This window comes from Dermacentor silvarum, chromosome 6, assembly GCF_013339745.2.
Source record: "Dermacentor silvarum isolate Dsil-2018 chromosome 6, BIME_Dsil_1.4, whole genome shotgun sequence".
NCBI lineage: Eukaryota > Metazoa > Arthropoda > Arachnida > Ixodida > Ixodidae > Dermacentor > Dermacentor silvarum.
The window spans coordinates 28,976,226-29,000,157 of record NC_051159.1 but is presented as its reverse complement, the minus strand read 5'-3'; the positions used below and the strand labels follow the sequence as shown (position 1 = coordinate 29,000,157).

Sequence of the window (23,932 nt, the reverse complement as noted above, 5' to 3'; positions counted from 1 at the left end):
CTTGCGCTTGCATTGCGGAGTGGTAGCTTTGCTTCGATGTTTCCATTTATTTTTCTCACGAATGACTTACGCTCGTAAATAATGGCATATATCATCAAAAGGCTACAGGCCAGCACTGTGCAGTTTATGGGTGGACAAACAACCAGCGGAAAATAACGATTTCGTGGACTAAGTGTGTCCACAACAGAGCACTCCGCGAGACCACTGCCGCGATGTGGTATGTTCACGCTTCGCCGGTTTCCTGCATCACCTGAGGACTTGGCATTTCAGTCTAATATGAACCAATGCACACATCAGTAAAATAACGCATTTTGGTAAACTCTTTTTGGCACATTTCCCAAGAGGTTGCGAGAATTGTCAGCTCTTCGATGCAATATTTTCTCGTATGTAGTGGTAGAGGCTACATTTGTTATTCTTTCAAACACGACTTCATTCCAGTGCCTAATACGGGGGTCACACGGCGCATTTTTGATAGTGATCGAGCCCGATATGGGTCGCATTTCTTGGTCGCGATTGGCTTCTTTGCTCAATCTGCGGAAGGGAGCCAATCGCGGTCGAACATTCCGATCCAGATCGGTCTCGATCGCTATCAAAAGTGGCTGTGTGACACCGGTATAAGACAAATTGGAGCACTCTGCGAGAGAACTGATAGGTAAATACACTTCGCAACGATCTGGAAAAATCGTGTCCTATGGAAGATGTATGCAGACCCTGTGTCCACCAAAACATTGTCTCTGCATTCACACGCACCCTACGCGGCCCTGCCCAAAAGGTAATTAACTTCAACAGTGTGGTGCTGCATCGAGCTCACCCATCTTTGAGCGTTGTCTATGTGCTTGGGCAGCAAGATAATGCAAAAACGAACGTCTCAACCTCATCAGTGCGGCCTAGCGCCAGTGTAGAGTTCGGGAACCGTAATGCGCTAACTGTGCGTGGCGTAGAAACGCGCTAAATGAGCCCGCGCAAGTAAGAAAGTAAAAAAAAAAACGGTATTCGCATGAGTACGCGGAAAAATAGCATCATGCTTGCAAGAATAACAGTAACGAAAAAAAAAATAAATTCGCACAGTCGATCAAGTGAAATACTTACGTGCGTGCAGAGACTGCTTTGCTGACCACTAAGCGCTTTTCACTCACGGTCAGTAGTGGTTTACTGTCATATGCATATGTATTCATTCGACAATTGTTAAGACTCGACATTAGTTTATTATGAACATAGCACATTGAGACGGTGTAAGGGAAACAAGAGAAAGAGCAGAGATGGCCCTAACGCTGCAATAGTATTGGCTTATTTCGCTTCAGAGATAGCGCACACGAACAATTCTTGCCGTACGCGATATCTTCAATACAAACTTCGCGCACGATCTACGTTAAGGTTCAGCGTGAGCGAAGCTTGTTCCAAATTCAGACATTCGAAAGAAAAGCCATTCCAGGTAAACAAACGTAAAAAATAGGTAAACAAATATATCTTTATACCAAGTCCTGTATATAATCCCTATTGGGATTGACAGGATCTATAAATAAATAAATACTAAAAATAAAAATCTAGCACCTGGGCTGTATCAGTCGCGCTGGCATCTGTGATCACTGCCGCGCGTCGGATCGCTGCAGGTACCGCGCTGCTCGATCGCCACGCTTTATGCTTTGACATTTGGTTATAAGCACCCTGCACCGCACCAGATCCTATAAATTTTGCATGATTGAGCTGTTCAGTTGCGTCGGAAGCGTATGAAGTAACCACCGCATATCTATATACCAACCACTGACACGCGTCGTCGGGCCGCCGGCGCCTGGTTCTATAAGCATTGCCCGACAGCTACATACGCGCCTGCTTTCGCTAAATGAGGCAACCCTCAATCGCGAAACGTAATCGTGGTCAGATTCAATCGACGATACGGTCACGTGTGCCCAGCAATAACAATGAAATATACCGCTGATTAACACGCCCGGTCTCGACGAAGCAGACGCGGCTGCCGCCGCTACCGACGAAGAAACACCACATCCACTGGCTGGGCTTGCTGTTGCCATGGCACACTACACTGAGCGCTCACGCGAGCACGTGAAACATGTAACAAGTCAAGCGGCACAAGACAAGCGAAGCGGAAGAAAACAATCGAAATAATGCGCGGCGGAGTTCACACAAGCGACGTGCGGCCGGCCTGCTCTCGCAAGGCGCACAGTCCAAAATGGCGGCGACGCTAGACGTCGCTCGTGTCGGCCAATGGCGCTGCTCAAACGTCGGTTTGTGAAAAGGTCTATAGTTACACGAAAACGGACTCTCCGTGTGCCGTGGGACGTAATGCTGGAAGCAGAAGACATCGGCGACGCCGATCCGGAGAGACCTAGCTCAGCCTCGAAAAAGCATCATCGTCGTTACTGCTGCGTCGTGGGCTGCCATGAACAAGAAGGCCTGAATCCCAACATCAGATTCTACCGTTTTCCTTCAAGGCCTCACGAAGTGGAGCGTCGGGCGCGCTGGATAACTGCAGTTCGTCGCGCTGGGTAAGCGAAATGGAAGACCGACATAGCAGCAGGCATGGCTGGTGATTCATGATTCGAGACCCGGCCACAGCGACAATTAACAATTCGACCGGTGCGAAGTGGTGAAGTGACCAGGTGTTTGCAAATAACCACAAATGGTCGGGCTGATTCGGTGACAATCACTACCCCACAACGAGCAGCACAGGTTAGAGAGTTGAATGTGCTCATCCTTGATCTCAAACCAGCACGTTGAGGCAGCACAGCAAGGTAATATTGATTACAGCACATCGATGTTCGAGCGCTGTCATTAAAAGCTACATCAAGCGAGTAGCGCACGAGCTCGCGCTGCAGCGCGATTCGCACGTACGTACGTTACTGCGAGCTTATATGCATTGCATAGGTTATTTATCAATTGCTAAAGGGACAGATGGCCGCTACTACAGCGCAGGCATAATTACTTGTCTAGCGGCATGCAGTCAACAAAGATTGCAGGAGACCCGCCGTTTAGCGGCATGTCGAAAGACCGCTGCCGTCTCGGCGCGTACGATCGTGCGCTCGAGCAGTTCGTACACCGCGGCATGCTGAAAGACCGCTGCCGTCGCGGCGCGTACCGTCGTGCGCTCGAGCAGTTCCGTACACATGTCTGCGTATCGCTGCTGTGAATTCATTTATAGAAAGCATTTCCTCGCGTTTGTGCGCCTGAATCTAGCAGCGTGCAAACCTTACCTGAAGTTCAACTTCGCAAGTGCGTGACTCGCTTCACTTGCGCTTGACACCGCGCTAAAACTTCGCCGCTTATTTCTTGAACGGCGTACACGTATTCGGCGTTGCATAATTTCTTGCTTTTACGCAGCATGCCACCCATGGAAAAATCTTCGGCGCCCGATATTCGCTGCAAGCCGCGGTACAACACAACCGAAAGTGGCGGGTCCATATTGTAAACGTGCTTCCCGAAGCAGACGACCGAGCTTGGTACTACCCAGTTTCGGATTGAGGGCGCTTTTTAGCACCATTTTTGCAGCGCCCCCTGGGCAGCGCAAGAGCCCCATATAAGAACAGTACCGCCATCTACTCTTTCCTCCGCCGCCTCCTCTCCTAAAGCGCTTGCTTTTTTATTGCGATAGCAATTATATGGACACTTCAACCGGATTTCTGCCGTCGGCGTCGCCGTCGCCATCGCCGTGAGGTTCCCTATAGATAAAATCTTCGCCGCGCGCCGTATGCCCGAGCGGAAGCGTGCGGGGACACGCGCTATCACGGAGAGCGAACGCACTCATCTCCCACGCGCAAGCAAGGAAGCAGGAAGCCAGCGCCGGAGGGAGCGGGGGGGGGGGGGGGGGGGGAGCACTTCTACTCTGCCAACAACCGCGGTCGCCGCTCGCCCGCACCGTCTCTTATCTCCACACGGATCTGACCTTTATGCGCCGTGCATTCGCCGCTCAGTTTCCGTTGAAGCGATAGACCGCACGTACCTTTGCCCGCTGCCGCGTATGTTTGCTGCCAGCGTTTTGACAGTCGTTGTCTGCAGTCATTCAGTGTGAACTATTCGTGTTTGTTTGTGCGCGCTCACACTCCGCTTGTTCATTCAGTCGGGCCACATTTTCCAACGCACGCTACACATGCAATGCTGCCCGGGTCGGCAGTGCAGCGCTACAGGTGTGTCCCTTCGCACGCGCTGCCCACGGGAAGCGCTTCTCATCAACACCACCGTTTCACACGCGCCTTCTCGTGGTCATCGAGTCTCTCTTCATGTCGGTCTACTTACGCCGCAGCACACCTGCTTATTTAATCAGCTCATGTTTACTACAATTCATATTGCTACCAAAGCCGCTCACCTTACTTCGTATGACATTGCTGTGTTGCTATCGCAACACAGCAATGTCATACGGGCGAAACTGTGACATTTTTCTTTACTTTTTGCTTGCGAAAGCTAAGTCGACGGTGGCACACCTAGAAAGTCCACGTTGAAGCTTTCAGGCCGGGCGCGCGCCGCCGCCGCCGCCGCCGCCGGCGACTCCGGCTGCGCAGAGGACTTTCAACATGGTTCTGAGGCGGAAAAAAAGAAAATATAAAGAAGTGGAAAGCGCGCGCTATCATCGTCCAATTGGAGATACATGAGAGAGAGAAGCGGCGTTAAGCAAAGGATGGCGGTACTTTTCTTATATAGGGATTTTAGCGCTGGTAACTTCAGCGCGCCCCCTTGTGCGGTCAGATCTGTCGCGCGCGGCCAGAGATGTCGGCCATAGAGTATGTTACTCTATGTGTCGGCGACGATGGTATCGCAATTCCGGCTTCACCGCTTGTTCACGCGAAGGGAAAGGGAGGCATGGCTCTGATGAGGACGGTGAACGGGCGCGCACGTGTGCGCCCGGCCGTTTTCTTTTCTTTTTTTTTTTTCTAAACTTCGACTGTCGTGACAGACCACGGTGTAAGACAGACTCACCCGTATCATGCATCGCGTCGTGGCGCGGGTGAGTTTTGCTGGCCGCGTGGCAAACACGTTGTCGACGCGGCGATCGGAAAGGAATCAAAGAAAATAACCCCGCAGGATTTTTCTGCTTATTCACCCAAAGGGGGAAAGGAGCGAAAGGCTATAGAATGCGACGTTAATGGATTGCATATGTAAAGTCGCACGGAATGTAACGCTACGCGTCGGGCACGCGCATTTTAAATCTTTTTTACTTTCACGGCGCACGCCCAAGCATGTCGCACATTTTCTGACAAAAACATTTAAATAAATTCTTGAGTTAGACGCTCTCAAGACGTTAACCAATGTATACTCCGGTGACGCCAGAGGTGGGATGTTATACCGCAGCTGAAACACAATAGCATATTTGATAAACCGTACTTCCTGCTACATAATGTTTCCAAGAACATCTGTTTAACGTCTTCGCGTAGACCAAGACGTCTTTAGCCGTTTGAAGCCATTCCAAGAAGTTTTTAAGACGTTTTGTGCTTCGTGAAAAAACTTTTCCCCATGAAAACTCCTTCTCCTCCGTGAAAAACTCCAGATCCTCCTGCTTACCCACAGGATGCCTTGAACCTCGACGGCCCATTACGTCGCATGGTCGCTCCGGACCTCGCCCCTGGCCAAGCAGCCGCCCTATATCGCCTTTTGTTGTCCTACAGTGACATATTTGACACTGAAAATCGCCCACTTGGTCAGACGCCCCTTGTTCAGCATCGGATAAAGACTGGTGATGCTGTTCCCATTCACCGCCGACCGTATCGTGTGTCCACGGCAGAGCGGCAAGTTATTCAGCAGGAAGTAAACAAGATGCTCGCCAAAGGCATTGTTGAGCCCTCGTCGAGTCCTTGGGCGTCGCCGGTCGTGCTCGTCAAAAAGAAAGATGGCACGTGGCGTTTCTGCGTTGATTACCGCCACCTAAACCGAATCACTAAGAAGGACGTTTACCCTTTACCACGAATTGACGACGCTCTTGATTGTCTTCACGGTGCCAAATACTTTTCGTCCATTGACCTTCGATCTGGTTATTGGCAGATTTCCGTCGATGAGCAAGATCAAGAAAAGACCGCTTTCGTAACTCCAGATGGCCTCTACCAATTTAAGGTTATGCCGTTCGGTTTACGCAATGCCCCCGCCACGTTCGAACGGATGATGGACTCTCTGCTTCAAGGTTTCAAATGGTCAACTTGCCTTTGCTAGATCGACGACGTCCTTGTGTTTTCTCCTACATTTGAGACGCACCTTGAGCGCGTTGCAGCCATCCTTGACGTATTCCGCAAGGCTGGGCTCCAATTAAACTCATCGAAGTGCCACTTCGGGCGCCGACAGATTACCGTGCTCAGCCATCTCGTCGATGCTTCCGGAGTACAACCCGACCCGGAGAAGGTTCGAGCAGTAACGGTTTTCCCTGTACCTCAGTCTGTCAAAGACGTCCGGAGTTTTGTGGGGCTCTGTTCTTATTTCAGACGGTTCGTGAAAGATTTCGCAGCAATCGCTCAACCACTCACAGAACTTATGAAGAAAGACGTGCCTTTTACGTGGGGTTCCCCTCAGGCTGCCGCATTTTCACGCCTTATCACGATTCTGACTAATCCACTGATCTTGGCCCATTTTGACCCGTCTGCACCAACAGAGGTCCGAACCGATGCCAGTGATTATGGGATCGGCGCCGTCTTAGCGCAACGCCAACACGGACACGACCGCGTTATAGCCTACACTAGCCGACTCCTGACAACTGCAGAGCGCAACTATTCGATTACCGAGCGCGAATGTCTTACTCTCGTCTGGGCTGTTTCAAAGTTCCGCCCATATTTATATGGCAAGGCCTTCTCAGTAATCACAGACCATCATGCGCTGTGTTGGCTTTCGTCGCTCAAGGATCCTAGTGGCCGGCTCGGTCGTTGGGGTCTCCGACTACAAGAATATCCCTACACAGTGACGTACAAGTCGGGACGCCAACACCAGGACGCAGATTGCCTCTCTCGCTACCCAGTCGAAGACCCGACCTCTACGTCTGAGCCTGACACCGACGCCTGCGTTCTCTCTGTTTTTCCACTGGTCCATGTCGCCGACGAGCAACGTCGTGACCCGTCCTTGCGTGTCATCATTGACCGCCTGGAATCTCCACTTGCCGACAGTTCCCTTCGCTTATTCACACTTCAAGATGGCGTACTCTACCGCCACAACGTTCACCCCGACGGCCCAGCATTACTCCTTGTGATCCCTAAACGCCTTCGCTCGGCTGTTCTCCACGAACTTCATGACCTCCCCACTGCCGGTCACCTCGGTGTGTCACGTACCTACGACCGGATCCGCCGACGCTTCTTCTGGCCTGGGCTTGCTCGCTCCGTTCGAAGATACGTAGCTGCGTGCGATAAATGCCAGCGACGCAAGACACCATCGACGCTACCTGCTGGGTACCTACAACCAATCGACATTCCCGCGGAGCCATTTTTTCGGGTTGGTTTAGATTTACTTGGCCCCTTTCCTCTTTCTACCTATGGGAACAGGTGGATCGCTGTGGCCACAGATTACGCCACGCGCTACGCCATCACCCGAGCGCTCCCTACAAGCTGCGCCACAGATGTTGCCGATTTTCTTTTACGCGACGTGATTTTATTACATGGAGCTCCGCGACAACTTCTCACAGACCGTGGCCGGACATTCCTGTCAAAAGTTATTGCGGACATCCTGCAGTCCTGTGCCACGAGGCACAAGCTATCCACGTCATACCATCCGCAAACTAATGGCCTCACGGAGCGTCTTAATCGCACTCTCACAGACATGCTCGCGCAGTATGTCTCTTCAGACCACACAGACTGGGACCTCACTCTGCCGTTTGTCACCTTTGCCTATAATTCCTCGCGCCACGACACAGCCGGCTATTCCCCATTTTTCCTCCTGTTCGGCCGAGAACCAGCACTGCCCCTCGACACAACTCTCCCTGTTCACGCGGCACCCACCAGTGAATATGCACTTGATGCCGTCGCCCGCGCTGCTCACGCAAGGGAAATTGCCCGTGACCGCCTTCTGAACTCCCAAGAGAGTCAAAGGCGTTTGTACGACCAGCGACACCGAGACGTGCACTTCCCGCCTGGTTCTTTGGTGCTTCTATGGTCTCCGTCACGTCAGGTCGGCCTGTCAGAAAAACTGCTGTCACGTTACACAGGCCCAGTGCTTCGTGCCGTGACTCCCGTCACATACGAGATCGCCCCTGACACCCCATCTGCTTCCCAGTTCAGCGATATCGTGCACGCTACACGACTGAAGCACGACGGGAGTCCATAGCCACACTAGGTCACCCGGTTCGTAAGTCACTTGCCGATGTCGACTATCGTATCGGGATTTGTACTGCTTTTGCGAAGCTAGAGTACGTAATCGAGCGATGCGCCGAGCCTCCTCTGCTCGGCAGAGAGTTTCCGCGATACAAGCGTCGTCGTGACTGCCAAAAGGGAAGATAGTGTCCAAAGTGTACCTCGGCGGACGAGCGTAGAGCAGGAAAAACGGACTGTATCCAGTGGTCTCATGTTGCGCGGTGTTGTATGCGTATGTGACGAACGGCAATACTTCGTCCCAGTTCTTGTGGTCCGAGCTTACGTACATGGAAATCATGTTCACAAGTGTTCTGTGAACTTCTGTGAAAACAACAAAGAATGATGGTCTGTGACGATCATAAAGTGACGCCCATACAGGTACGACCGAAATCGCTGCACCGCAAAAATGACAGCAAGACATTCCTGCTCAGTCACCGTGTAGTTACGTTCGGGTTTGCTTAATGACCGACTTGTGTAGGCGATGACGTGCTCTTTGTCATCCACGCGCTGAATCAGAACAGCACCAAGACCTAAACCACTCGCATCTGTGTGGACTTCTGTTGGCGCGGAAGGATTGAAGGGTCGGAGGATCGGTCGCGACGTCAGCAGAAACTTCAGCTGTCGAAAGGAGGCAGAACAATCAGGCGTCCACTCGAAAGCGGCGTTCTTGTGCAGGAGGCTGGTCAAGGGATAAGCGACGTCAGCAAATCTAGGAATGAACCGCCGAAAATAGGAGCAGAGTCCTAAAAAGCTGCGAAGTTGTTTGACAGACTGAGGTGGTAAATGCTTCAACAACCTTTGTCTTCGCAGGGTCAGGCCTGACGCGCCGTCTTTGTCCACAAGATGTCCCAACACCAAGGCTTGGCGCTCACCAAAATGACACTTTTTAGAGTTTGTGTGGGTGTTTGACCTCAACCCGAAGGCGCCCCCACCTCAATAGGTTGGGGCGCCACATGGGAAATGACCGCCATGGGAGCGGCCCAGACATCACTTTTTTACGGGCTCACGTTGGTTTCGACGGGAATTCAGGGCGCAGGCTCGTTTCCCAAGCGTATCACCCCTGAAGGAAGCCGAACGCCAGGCCGGGGTACACTTGCACCCTTTTGAACCAGTGGGTGCCCGGCGGCGGTGGGAATCGAACCCACGTCCTCCCGCAGCCGAGGCGGGCGTTCTACCACTAGGCCACGGCTGTGCCTCGTGCTTAGTTTTGTGCTTCGTGGTACGCGCGAGAATGGCAGAGCCTCATTTCAACTATTCAGCGAGTAACTAAAAGACCACTGTCATGACGTACGAGATTGTCTTGGGTCCTTGGCCTGACGCCAACAGCGCAGCTGTGGTCATCGAAGAGACGGTAGCCTTCCTTCAAGCCACTGGACTCCATGCACGGCTATAGTATGACCTCAACGGGATGGACATGTACATACGCACCTCCTAATCTTATCATCATCATTCATCGCTCTTTTTATCCCCTCCCCCCTTCCCCGTGTAGAGTAGTAGGCCAGAGCAAACTAACGCTCAAGCCGACCTCTCTGCCTTTCTTCAAATAAACCTCTCTCTCTCTCTTGTGCTTCGTGGGACGGGTCCCAGGTTGGGCACGCAAATCACTCCGTTATGGGCAGTTCTGCCTTCTGCGACCCTGTATGCCTGAGTACGCATAAAGTATTATATTAGGTATTATTAACAGGCCAAGAATCGGGTAGTATAGAGACTGGAACAAAAATTTGAGGAAATCATTTCAATACAGTTATTAAAGTAATAGTAACCGTAAATGGATAACTAAAAGGCTCGAAATCGCGCCATGCAGTGCGCGCTTTTCTTACAGGACCCGTCTTTCGGTCGCCACATTTCTTTTCTTTTTTTGTCTCAGCCGGTGTGTGGATATTTTCTACTTTGTTAACCCATACTGCAAAAGGAGAGGTGTGCGTTTTTGCAACCTCACATGAGCGCGCAAACAGTCAGTACTTTCCTGCTGTGTCGGCACGTCAACAGAATCGTTCGGCGTGCTTCGCTTGCAAACGTAGCGCACGCGCTGCTCTCGCTGAAAGCGGTTGTTTGCGACATAGCCGGTCAGCAACAATGAAATTTCTTTTACGTGTAGTCGGCCGGTGATAGGGGGCGTTACTCGTCAACATGGTCGTGTCGTCGTCTCGTTGAGGCCGATGCCAGACGATTCTGTTTTTTTAATCCGCCTCGTTCTCGGATAGTTTTACAAAGTCAGCGCTGCTGGATTCGCGCATGCGATGAAGCTAGTGTGAGCCGCCGAGCGTGCTCGAGGCGGCCTTGCTTGTACGAGGTGAGGCTGCCGACCACAGCGACTCCCGAGTATCGGTAAGCTCCAGGCTGACGACTTGTCGCAAGTTCACGTAGCCACTTATTTACGTTTTGCCGACCTGCGTTGATGCGCTCGTGAAGTCGCCGTAGTATTGCCGCAAACACTTCAGCATGGCGTTGTACACATCGCCGCTCGAGGATCGCCTATTGCCCTTGAACCCACGGAGCTTCCCTATCGTAGCCGGCGTGAGGCCGACTGCTGTGTACCCGCTTATCTTTCGCAACCGTGGTGGCACATTGGACGTGGCAATTTCGCCTGCTGATCGCCTCCAAGTGGCCTTGCCAATAATACGCTCGTGTGTAACTGTTGCGCGCCGTCGCAAGAGATGAGAAGCCGGACAGCGTCGCTGTGCGTGTTGTGGTTTATAGCAGCAACTTCCGACTGTTGCGCTGTTTCCTTTACTGAACTGTCGTTTCGCGTTCGCTGGATTCGTCTGCCGTCCACATGCGTGTCGCATTTACATCAAAGTAACTTCGGTAAGCTGTGCTGATGAGGCTTACAGCCTTTAGTTAAATAATTCAGTGAAACTTCCTGGTCGTTTTTTTCGTCCTCTTTTGCTATTTTTGTTTGTTTTGTAAATCCCGATTCCGCGCTTGTTTAACGGCTCTCGTTCTCTCTTTTTGCAGCTATGACCTGGAGAAAATTGCTATGTTGCAATGCGTAAAAGAAACTTTATTTTATTTGTTTCACTTGCATTTTTAACATGGGGAGGCATAACGTACCTTCTTTTCCTTCAGCGGCCATTGACAGGGAAGGTAAGTGCAGACTTGCTTTCTAAACTTCCTCAGGTTTTGTCCTCTGGACTCTGTGGTGTGACAGCATGCGTACACCTACCAGGGCCATATATATATGGCATTGCTTATTCTTATGAAGGCTTTTTCTGGCAGGACTGTTTTCTTCCAAGACTGTACGCAGTGGAACCAAGTTTTAACAATATATTTCAAGCAAATAAATTTGTTTTTTTCTGTCTACAGGTTTTCCGCCCTGGGAAAGTTCAAGCTCAGTTAGATCTGTTAGAACAAGAGCTCGCCGAACAAGGTCGTGCAAACGCAAAGCTCCTTGGCAGCTTGCGAGAGCTAAAAGAAAGTAAGTGCATTGAAAGCTTTATATATAGTTTGTTTGAAATAGAGTTCATTACTCTGAACTTGTGTAGCGGGGAGGTTCACACCCTATGACACAGTTTTTTGATCACTGCACCTTCCATTGCCCAAACTTTTATGCCTTGGTCATGGTGCTGAAATATTAACTAATGGCAGCACATGTTTGAACAGATCTTTGGATATATATGAATATTAATGGCACCCTATAGGTCTACCGACACAACAACATTTATGGGGCCTTTTCTTGTGTGTATGTGTTTGTTCAATGAAAGTCCGAACTCCCTAAACGCTAGAAAAAATATTGGCATGCATCATAGCACCTTACATAATTTCCTGTAATACTTTTTTTATGAACCAATTTAGGTTTCGGTACGAAGGAGATGAATGTGTCATGGGGGGGGGGGGGGGGGGATACATTGGCTCACTGCGTTCCTGCAATCAATACAGATGCAAAACACTAGTGCAAGCAGAAAAAACGGGCACTATACCTGTTTGTATTTTTTTATGGGCAACATCATCATACCTATGTGTAATGCTGTCATGACAATGTCTAATGCCAGGCCTGGTATTCTGAAACTATAATGTGGGTGCCACATAGTGCATTTTTGATTGCGATTGAGCCCGATCGGGATTGAATTTCACGATTGTGATTGGCTTCGTAGCGCTAGCTGCGGAAGGAAGCCAATCCCTGTCGAGAAATTTGATCGGGCTTGATCAGAATTGAGAATGCACCATGCGACACTCGTATAAGTTAAAATATCTGAGAAGTACTTCCCAACATTAATACTTGTTAAGCATCATCCTTTTATGTGTGAGAAGTGAGTTGTATGTTCTAGAGCTTTTAAAGTATGTGTCACTGCTCCTTTAAGTGTTAAGATGTCTACTGTGCCCGGTATGTTAACTCCACGAAGTTCAACGTATTATTTTTAATACTGCTGAATTTGATGCCTGAAAATTCTGATCTAAGAACTGGAAATGCAATGTAGAGCCCAGTTTTTGATATGGTGGAGCGAGTTTACAGTTAGGGATAGTTCAGCTAATCAATTAGTGATTAAGTAATCACCATACTAATTAATTTTTGCTCAATTATCGTTTCACTGTTTTCGTTGTACCAATATACTCCCCTAGGCCATAAGTGTAAGTAAGTTGGTTTAATTTTGTTTGATGTGAAATGGTGTTCAGGCTTTGTGAGGTTAAGGTGAACAAGATCACCTCAGGGTTGCACTTTCTTGCTAAAGAGTGTTGATGTGACTAGGTCGCGCATGCAAAATTTAAAGCATTTAGCCTGATGCACAATTAATGCTGGTTGTTCCAAGTGTGAGTGAGTGCCACATCTCGTAAAGCACTGCATGTGTCTTGACTTCTGCACTGCTGCCGCTCTCTGCAGAGCTTCGGCTGGCCCAGAATGAGAGCCATGGCCAGGCTGCCAAGGACAGTCCAGTCATCGCTGTCCTGCTCTTCGCTTGCAACAGGGTCACGGTGAAGCGCCCCATTGACCAGCTGCTGCAGTGAGTAATTTGGTGGCACAGGGCAGCACTTGGTGCGTCCTTCTGGGAGCAGTTTATGAAAGCATGCCGAGAGCTGACTGCCAAGCAAACCACAGAATAGGTTTGGGCTAGTGGGTGCTGTTGCTTTTGCTGCGACATTATTTCCAGCGCAAGAAGAATATCAGAGAAGACAGAGCACTTGTACTTCAACTGATGAATTTTTGATAGATCAAGGGCATGCAAGGGGGCCACCATATGTGCGGACAAATGCACAAACGAGCCAGCAGGGAACAAAAACTACTGATGACTAGCCATTACAAGTCATTGACGCGTCACCTGCCACGGTACTCAGTCAGCTAAGGCGTTGCGCTGCTGAGCACGAGATCGCGGGATCGAATCCCAGCTGCGGCGGCCACATTTCGATGGAGGCGAAATGCAAAAACGCCTGTATGCTTGCATTGTAGTGCACGTTAAAGAACCCCAGGTGGTCAAAATTAAGCCGGAGCCCTCCACTACGGCGTGCCTCATAATTTGAACTGGTTTTGGCACGTAAAACCCCAGACAGAAGAAAAGAAAGTCATTGACATGAAAGTTCACAAGGAAAGAAGTTTCATACCTTGTATGTTGCAAGAAGCAGTGGGTGCCAAGCTTGCTGCTCAGAGCAAACAAATCTGGAGGTAAATCACACCATGTGAAGTGAAAAATCTTACACAATCTGGATGAAATGTAGGATTTGGGTACAGGAGGTCACAATGGTGCCTATCTGGGACCTGCTGCATGTTCACTAGCTGTTGTGGCTTTCTGCGTCCGAGGTCATAGGTTCGACTCCCAGCCACACATTTCATTGGGATGGAAAATGCAAAAATGCCTGTGTACTTGCAGATGTAGGTGCACTCTATTAGTAGCCTGGTGGTCTTCTTCATAACCCATTGGGCAGTTTCAAGATGTTAAACCGCACAGTTCAGTTTCAGGGGATATTCCTTAGTGCAGCTCAGTAATTGAATACATAATGACCTCTTGCTTTTATGCCTAAAGGGGGAAGTTTGACCAAATGAATTCTTTTTTTTTTTTTGTTCAGAATTGCATGTCTTCGGTCCTCAAATACCTACCGTATTTTCCAGTCTAAGTTTCACCTTTGTATAAGACGCACCCCCCTCGAAACAGCAGTTTTTCCGGGAAAAAAAAAACATATAAGTCGCACTGGTGTATAAGACTCGCCTGTTCGTTCGGTACGCGATTTAAATAAATTACAGTGACGTTTCACTCCGTGAACAGGGGTCACGCGCAAACGTATGGGTGCCACTTATTTCCTATATAATTGCGATGGCAATGATACGAACACTCCAGGCGCATTTCTGCTGTCATGGTCACTGCAGTGTTCTGTATAAAGTCCAAGGGCGATTACCATCCTCCCCGCGCGCCGTATGCTGTATGTGCGATTGAAAGCGTGCAACGGTGAGCCAAATCGCACGCAAGGGAGGAAAGTGGGAAGGCAGCGCGAGAGGGAGGGGGGGCAGCTTGTACTGTGGTAGCAACTGCGTAGTTTGCACAGCGGCGCACGCTGTATCTTGACCGCGATTGCAGATGCAACAACTTTGGGGTTGGTCGACTCGTGGTCGGCCTGCCGACTCTTGCGTTGCTGCTCCGTCCTCGCACGGCACTTGGGAACTAGATCGCGAGAAGAGCCCGATACCTCGATAGCGCGCACAGAACCCGTAGCAATTAAGTCAGCCAGCGCTTTTTGCGTGGCCATAACATCGAATCCAATTTTGACGGCAGTGTTTCCGGTAAAAAAAAATGTACATAAGTCGCACCGTTCTAAAAGATGCACTGACAAAAAATTCAGAAAGAAAACGCATCTTATACACGGGAAAATACGGTACTACTATTCCTTTGCAGCTGCTAAAACATGTCCAAATTTGCTCTAAATGCTCATGGCGCTGTTTAGGCAGTTTTCTTCTTGCTTACCTGCAAAACAATCCGCATAACATTATTCATGCTTAATCAGCAACAAAATCTGTTTCGTGTTGTAGTCCGTTTTTCACTGATTGCTTAACTGAATTTGTGTACTTATTGCATTAGCCGCTGTGAAATTGTCACTCTGCAACAGTGAAGCCACTGGCTGCATCACTGATATCTTTCCTGTTTTTGTTAGACGGATTTTGAGAGGATGTCATCCATACTACAGGTTGTATATTTCACCACAAAAGTTTACGGGGCACTGGATTTGCGAAAAAAGTTAGCTTCCCTCAGTGTCTGGGCACTTAGCCTCACATTCAATGTTTCTTGACCAGATGTGGTTTGTCAAATTAGAAGCAGCATGCCTTAGCAGAGCAGAAAGTTGCATTTGTCATAGTACCTGCGTCCCATAAGCTTTTGTGGTCGTCTGTACAAGTAATCTAGCTGGTAATTCATTGTAGCAAGCCAATGTAGAAATAGACAGATGGCTCATAACAAAACATGCTTGATGTAATTTTGTGAAGGTGCGTCGATAGTCTTGCTTTCGCTAATTCACATTATTCAGCTGTCACTGCAGCAAGTTAAAAGTTCAGGCGATGCCTTCACAGGACTTTGAAGTCACTGCCCACCTGACGTGGGTGTGAGATTGTTGAATTCCAGTTATGTGACATTTTCTCCTCTCTCAGGTACCGACCTTCCAAGAAGCAGTTTCCCATCATAGTGAGCCAAGATTGTAACCATGCCCTGACCTCTAAAGCAATTCAAGACTATGGTGACCAACTCACTCTCATTAAGGCAAGTGTGTTCTCTCTTTCTATGACTTGCATGTAACAATTGACCCTTATGTGTCAGTAAAACCTCTTAATTCAGATTTCATGGGAGTGAAAAAAAAAATGTCCAAATTAACCGAATGTCGAATTATCGAGGGTATCAAGAAAAGAATAAACAAATGCTTACTACGTCAACACACTTTTATTTGCTGAATGAATGAGCAAATCCTGTTTCTATTTTGCTCAAATGCAATGCAGAAGCTGTAATTCTCGTCATCTCGTAACTGATTAGCGCTCGCAGCAGTGAAGGCCTTGCAACTTTCTGCACAGCACAGCCGCAGTGTGAGCCTTCATCTAAGACACGCCTTTCGCTACCGCACGCACATCCCAACAATTTTTTCACCAGTGAGCTGGCTGCCAACAGGTCGTCAGTCCATTGTGATGTAGCCGGGGCTCTTAATCCTCGACACCTTTTGACCGAGTCAAAACTAAGGTACTTCTTGCCGCAACTGCTGTGGACGAAACTGTGGTGGCTACAGACGCGATCATTGATGGCGACTACGCAGTTATGACCAGCGTGGTGTTATATGCGGTGTTAAATGCAAGAATAAACGCTCTAAAGGCATAAATAGGCACAATTGTTCCGGTCTTGCTGCCATTGACGTGCAGTTTCCGCTGATGACTGGCGATGTGGACTCCACCACTTTGTTTCAGTTGGACGCTAGCGCCGTTTTTGCTCTTATGCATCGCACATTTGTTGCGCTCCACACTCGCCGAGTTCCGAGAGTTGTCTGAATTTACCCATGTGTGGCCAAATACGTCCGAATTAACAAGTTTGACTGCATTAAATAATGCGTACAGCTGCCGGGGCCTGTAGACGAGTCTGAATTATCCGATTGTCTGAATTAACGAGGTTCGAATTAACAAGGTTTTACTGTACAGTATGCATGCTAGTGTCTTGTTTCCCAACTGCTCTATTTACACCACACTTATGAGCATAATGGGTGGGAGGGCATTTATTTACATTCCAAAGTACATAGTATGTTGCTTATCTATTTCAAGGTCATATTCTAAAATATAGTTATTTTGCGCTATTTGTATAACAATGGCAACATTAACCATGGCCATTGAATCACCCCTATGATTTCCTAGCTAGCCTCACCCTATCGAGTGAGGCTAGTTTAGCAGGGCTATTTGAAGAATTCTCGGGTATTGCCTGGGATGTTATCGGCCTTAGTGAGGTTAGAAGAACTGGTGAGGCTTATACAGTACTGACTAACGGCCACGTCCTCTGCTACAGAGGTCTTCCAGATAAGAGAGAATTCAGGGTAGGATTTCTAACCCGCCGTGGTTGCTCAGTGGCTATAGTGTGGGACTGCTGAGCACGAGGTCGCGGGATCGAATCCCGGCCACGGCGGCTGCATTTCGATGTGCGCGAAATGCAAAAACGCCCATGTACTTAGATTTAGGTGCACGTTAAAGAACCCCAGGTGGTCCAAATTTCCGGAGTTCCCCACTACGGCGTGCCTCATAGTCAGAACTGGTTTTGGCACGTAAAACCCCATAACTTAATTTTTTTTTTTTAATTTTAGGGTAGGATTTCTAGTCCATAAGGACATAGCGGGCAACATTGATGAGAGGGTAGCAGTCGTCATAATAAAGCTTAATAGGAGGTATAGAATGAAGGTAGTACAAGCCTACGCCCCAACCTCCAGTCACGATGATGAAGAAATAGAACAGTTTTATGAAGATGATGAATTAGTGATGAGAAAGGTGCAAACTCAGTATACTGTTGTTATGGGCGACTTCAATGCAAAAGTGGGGAAAAAGCAGGCGGGTGAGCAAGCAATTGGCAGCTAAGCATCAATCCTGGGAACACTAGGTGAGAGATGTTGGTAGAATTCGCAGAAAGGAATAGGCTACGAATAATGAATACCTCCTTCAGGAAGCGTATCAAAGGAAGTCGACCTGGAAAAGCCCTAATGGAGAAACAAATGAAATAGATTTCATACTCTCTGCCGATCCCAGCATAGTGCAGGATGTAGAATTGTTAGGTAGGGTAAAGTGCAGTGACCATAGGTTAGTGAGGTCTAGGATTTCTCTCAATTTGAAGAAAGAAAGAATAAATTTAGTCAAGAAGAAACAGGCCAACTTAGACGCAGTAAGGGTAAAAGCAGACCAATTCAGGCTGGTGCTCGCAAAAAAAAATGCAGCTTTAGAACAGGAAGATAAAGGCAACATAGAGGTAATGAATGAAACCGTAACTAGGTTGATCTCAGAAGCAGCAATTGAAGTGGGAGGTAAGGCACCAAAGCAACCAGTAGGTAAGCTCCCAAGGAACAAAGGACCTAATAAAGAAATTCCAAAACATGAAAGTGTCAAACTCGAGAGGTCAGATAAAATTCGCTGAACTGTCGAAACTGATCAACAAGAAGAATGTAAGGTATATCTGAAATTGTAACCTGGAAAAGATTGAGGAAGCAATAAAATATGGACGCAGCATGAAATCAGTGAGAAGAAAACTAGGCATAGGACAAGGCAAAATGTATGCACTGAAAGATAAGCAGGGTAATATCATCAGAAATTTCGATGACATAGTAAAAGCAGCGGAAGAATTTTATACTGACCTGTACAGTTCCCAGAGCAGCCAAGCTACTTTCATTCGAAATAGTGATGAACAGGATACGGAGGCCCCTTCTATAACTAGTGATGAAGTTAGAAGGGCCTTGAAAGACATGACCAGGGGAAGAGCTGCTGGAGAAGATGGAATAACAGTCGATTTAATCAAGGATGGAGGAGATTTCATACTTGAATAGCTTGTGGCCCTTTATACGCAATGCCTTACGACTTCAAGTGTACCAGAAAGCTCGAAGAACGCCAATGTTATACTCATCCACAAGAAGGGAAACTTTAAGGAATTGAAGAATTATAGACCCATTAGCTTGCTCTCAGTATTGTATAAAATATTCACCAAGGTAATTTTAAATAGAATCAGGGCAACACTTGACTTCAGCCAACAAAGAGAACAAGCTAGCTTCAGGAAGCGATATTCTGCGATGGATCATATCCATGTCATCGACCAGGTAATAGAGAAATCCGTGGAGTTCAATCAACCTCTCTATATGGCTTTCTTAGATTATGAAAAAGTATTTGATTCAGTAGAGATACCAGCAGTCATAGAGGCATTACGTAACCAAGGAGTACAGGATGCATACGTGAATATATTGGCAAATATGAACTAGAGCACCATTGATTGAGGCTCCACCAAACTTGCATTCATTGTATGCAGGCTGTTATATATTAGAGGAAGAGGATGGCGACTAGCGCGCTCAGCGCAAGCGGCTCGCTCGTGTTCTGGCGCTTCTGGACTCATTGGAACTGCCAGTATGGACGCGTTGTTACTGTCCTTTGGGCAATAATCTTCCCCTTTCCCGCCCTTCTACTGCAAAGACTCCTTTGTTTTATATTTTTCTGGTGCTGAAACCCGAGACTCTGTGATTCAAGCGACCCGACAACGACAGGACTTCGCCGGCAACAAAGATGGAGCGGATCAAGGGCAAGCGAGCAACCCAACAAGCTTTGCACACGCGTCTTCAAAACGAGGCAAGCCAACTAATGGAATAGAGTCAGTTTAGCGCTCTGGCACTTCGACTGAAGAACTGCAACGACGGACTACGGGTGCTCAACGAACAGACGGAGGGTTACCTCACGGACGAGCAAGCATCCGAAGACTACATCTCGGTCGCGGATTATGAAGAAGCAACGGATTACGCGTAATCCGTTGCTGCCGCCGTTGCTGCTGCGTAATCCGCGGCAGCAACGGTGTCCCTTCTCCGTCACCACATCGAACAGCTTCAGTCTCAAACCACCGCGGATCGAGGCCTACCAACACCTAACAACGCCTCAGCTTCAGGTACGATCTCAGGACATTGTGCCCTTGGTGATAGCTCAAGACTGGTTGTTGGTGCTTCTAGACTTCCGAAGCTCGACTTGGTTCACTTCAATGGAACAGTGAAACAGTGGCAGCTCTTCTGGGACATGTTCAAGCATGCCATCCACGAAAATGCCAGTTTAACGAACATTGACCGCTTCCACTACTTGAAAACCCTTTTGGCTGGACGAGCGGTCAAAGCGATCGAGGGAATTCAAGTGATGGGCGCATTATAAGCAGATGCCATCGAAATTCTAACCAACCGCTTCGGCAACATGAGGATCATCGAGCAGAAGTACTTGGAGAATCTTCGAATGCTGAGACCAGTGAGGTTTTCTACTGATGTGACTGCTATGAGGAATCTCCTGGATACTGTACATATTAACGTGAGAGGTCTCAGGGCTCTTGGACGATCGGAGCTTTCATACGCTGCGATGCTTGTCGAGATTCTAACGAAAGTGATCCTCAATGACATCGTGGTGGAACACTACAAGCGACAGAGCTTACTACAAAAGCCCGACGAGATCCAGTCGTCGGAGACGGAGCTGCGTCAGCTATTGGATAATCTCCGACTGGAGGCCGAAGCCCGTGAAAAAAGTGGTCACCAGGAGTCCTGCGTTCGCAACACGCACGATGGAAGGCGTGACAGGAAGCCCTGTGCCACGCCTACTTGCCTCCGTGTTACACAGTGAATCCAGCAAGACGAAAGGTACTTGTTTTTTCTGCCTTTCACCCACCCACGTTACGGAAACGTGCACTTCTGCACTAAGCCTGCAGGAGAAGAGCCTTTTGGCCAATTCGGGCAGATGTTTCAAGAGCACGCTATCAGGCCACCGCTCGAAATAATGCCAACGCAACATGCATTGCGCTACCTGTAAAGGCAAGCACGCAACAGCTGTTTGTGACCCCAACTACGCTAGCAAGAAGAAACTGAGTGAACGACAAACCCCGAGCTTGCATGCTGCCGCACAGGCACCTACAAGCAATTTATTTGAAAATGACGTATTACTGCAGACGTTCCGAGTATGGGCTCTAAGTGACTGCAATTCTTGCTATATAAGAGGGGTCCTGGACAACGGGAGCCAGAGAACGTTTATCGGAGAAGATATATCCAGAAAACTGAGCCTGCCAACACTGAGGAAGGTAGATGTTGAGAAGTGAAAGCGTTCGGTGGTTCGAGCGGTGCGCCAAAAGAGCAACTCAACTTGGTTAAGGTGACTTTGATGAGCCAATTTGACAGCTCCAAGTACGAAATCGAGGCTTTCGAGGTTCCCTTTATCTGCGATCACTTGCTTGAACCTCTAAAATCAGTCATTTGTGCAGAAGCTGGCTAATGAAAAGAAGTTTATTGCTGACTTTGTATCGCTTCCTGGCCTAAAAACAGAAGTCGGCATAAGCTTGCTCATTGGAGCCGACCAAATGTGGAAGCTCGTGCTAAACGATGTTTGGTCGCACGACGAAGTGACAGGACTGGCTGCGATCAACACCAAGCTTGACTGGACATTTCAAGGGCCTGTACCATGCGACGGTTGCATTTTTAAAGAAGTCCACGCGCACGTTTGTGTCCTTCGCACGAGTTGCACAGCGACTGACGTGTCTAAAACCTTGCAGCACTTCTGGGATCTAGACAGCATAGGCATTTCTGACCCTTCTACCCACAACGAGCCTGGAAATGAAGTGGTCCTGCAATTCACGGAGAACATAGCATTCAAGAACGGGAGGGACGAAGTAGTGCTACCGTGGAAACCCGTCAACACATACGAGGGTGGTCTGAAAAGTTCTCGGCCTCGGTAAGAATCACGCGAGCTAGAACTTGCAGCACTCATGTGCACGTTCATACAAGTCTCTGCAAGTCTCAGATGAAACACCATCTAGTGCCGATTAGCAGTTTGGCTTTGACAGTCGATCACTGGGTGTAGTGTGAAGCACCATAAGGCGTGGAGAAGCTTGAGTACCGTGTGGTGATAAAGTTCTTTGTAAAAGAAGGTTTATCTCCGAATGAAATTCACCAAAGGTTTGTTAAAGTTTACAAGCAGCTTCATACTCCACAGTCAAGAAATGGGCTGCTGAGTTTAAGCGGGGGAGAGAGAGGATTGAAGATGACCCGCGCGAAGGCGCCCAAAAAGTGCAACAACTCCTGAATTGATTGACCGTGTGCACGATATGGTTTTGGAAGACAGGAGAGTGAAGTTGCGTGAAATTGCCGAAGCTGTTGGCATCTCAGTGGAACGTGTCGGTCACATTTTGCATAACGAACTACACATGAACAAGCTCTGTGCAAGATGGGTGCCGCGCATCCTTACTCCTGAGCAAAAACGCAACTGCATGACGATGTCACAGCATGCTTTGGAGCTGTATAACAAAAATCCAGCAGACTTTTTGCGCAGATTTATAACAATGGATGAAACTTGGATTCACCATTACACACCGGAATCGAAACAACAATCAAAGCAGTGGACTGAAGCCGGGTCGTCTGCACCAAAGAAAGCCAAGTCAGTTTCCTCCACAGGAAAGGTGATGGCCTCTGTTTTTTGGGACGCTGAAGGCATTCTGCTTGTGGATTATCTTGAAAAGGGTAAAACCATAACTGGGGAGTATTATTCTGACCTTTAACTCAATTGGATCAGAAAATTCGTGAGAAAAGGCCAGCTTTGCAAAAGAAGAAAATCGTCTCTCATCAAGACAATGAACCGGTGCACAAAGGGAATCTTGCAATGGCTAAATTGCACGATTTGAAGTACGAATTGTTGGAGCACCCACCCTATTCTCCTGACTTGGCCCCGTCGGACTACCACCTGTTCCCAAAACTCAAAATCTTTCTTGGTGGGCAACGTTTTTCATCAAATGAAGAAGCGATTGCTGCTGTGGATGAGTACTTTTCAGAACTTCCACAAAGTCATTTTAAGGACGGAATCATGGCTCTGGAACATCGATGGACCAAGTGTGTAGAGTTGAGAAGAGACTATGTTGAAAAATAAAAATAATTTTGAAGGTCCAAAACGCTTTTTTCTACATCAGGCCGAGAACATTTCAGACCACCCTCATACCTAGCAGACAACCGAAGTGTTGCAGTTCGACGTCTACACAGTTTATTGCGGCGATTTGGTAGTAACGAGGAGCTTCTTCAGTAGTACGACAAGGCTGTCAGGCCGTATGAACTGAATGATCACGCTGAAAGAGTCAACGGAAAATACGCAGCAGAGAGATGTTACTACATGCCGCACCATGCTGTTATCAGTGAATCATCCTCGACGACACGGCTGAGAGTGGTCTTCGATGCCTCGTCACGCACACATGGAGCAGTGTCTGAACGAATTATTAGAAAAAGGACCCAAGATCAACAACAACATGGTTAAAATGCTTGTGAATTTCAGGCTACACAAGATTGAAATTACTGCAGATGTACAAAAGGCATTTCTTCAAATCGGCATTCAAGAGCCTGATTGTGACGCCTTGCGGTTTTTATCGTTTGACAGCACGCCAATGTCAAGTGAACATGTGCCGAAAATAGTGGAGTATAGGATGACACGAGTGCCATTTGGAACTACAGCAGGTCCATTCCTCTTAACAGCGACGCTCCAGTATCATTTCAAGCACGTTGATCCTGCACTAAGATCATCTGCCATGCAACTTGCCGAGAATTTCTACGTTGACAATCTTGTCACAAGAGTTCCTTCTTCAAAAGAAGCTTTCCGTCTTTATAAAGAAGCAAATCTCATCCTGAGCAAAGTGGGCATGAAGCTGCAAAAATGGTCCACCAATGATGATGAGCTAAGACAGTACATCACTGATAGATTGGACTCTGTCTCAGCAATGGCTCTTACGAAAGTTCTTGGTTTACTATGGGACACAGCTGCTGACAAACTTATTCTAAATATGGAATCTCTGTTGCAGATTCTCGAAAAAAAGAACGACACCAAGATATGTGTCCTTCAGACGACCGCATAGTCGTCTGAAGGACACATATCCACACAGTTAAGTGAAGGACAGTTATATTTTACTGCATGGCGTCCAAGTGCGTGAAATGGCTCTTTACTAGACCGACCACAAATTGGATAATTGCACGTGACTGCAAAGGGTTTAGTGATCTGT

At 48.2% G+C, this 23,932-nt stretch overlaps 2 protein-coding genes across 4 annotated transcripts in view; both read left to right on the top strand.

Moving 5' to 3' along the window:
- The window catches only part of LOC119455352 (cytoplasmic aconitate hydratase-like), a 607,544-nt gene that overhangs the window by 202,791 nt on the left and 380,821 nt on the right, over positions 1-23,932 (top strand). The gene's annotated exons all lie outside the window — the stretch shown is intronic.
- The window catches only part of LOC119455356 (alpha-1,3-mannosyl-glycoprotein 2-beta-N-acetylglucosaminyltransferase-like), a 79,617-nt gene that overhangs the window by 34,409 nt on the left and 21,276 nt on the right, over positions 1-23,932 (top strand). The window contains exons 1-5 of one of the 3 annotated variants that reach the window (XM_037716738.2): positions 10,366-10,589; positions 11,220-11,348; positions 11,568-11,679; positions 13,081-13,201; positions 15,826-15,934. In XM_037716738.2, coding sequence (XP_037572666.1) covers positions 11,250-11,348; positions 11,568-11,679; positions 13,081-13,201; positions 15,826-15,934 — 441 coding nt within the window. In that variant the 5' untranslated portion in view covers positions 10,366-10,589; positions 11,220-11,249. Of the gene's footprint in view, positions 1-10,365; positions 10,590-10,672; positions 11,070-11,219; positions 11,349-11,567; positions 11,680-13,080; positions 13,202-15,825; positions 15,935-23,932 lie in introns of those variants that run through there. The other 2 variants (XM_037716740.2, XM_037716739.2) reach the window with 2 other exon arrangements.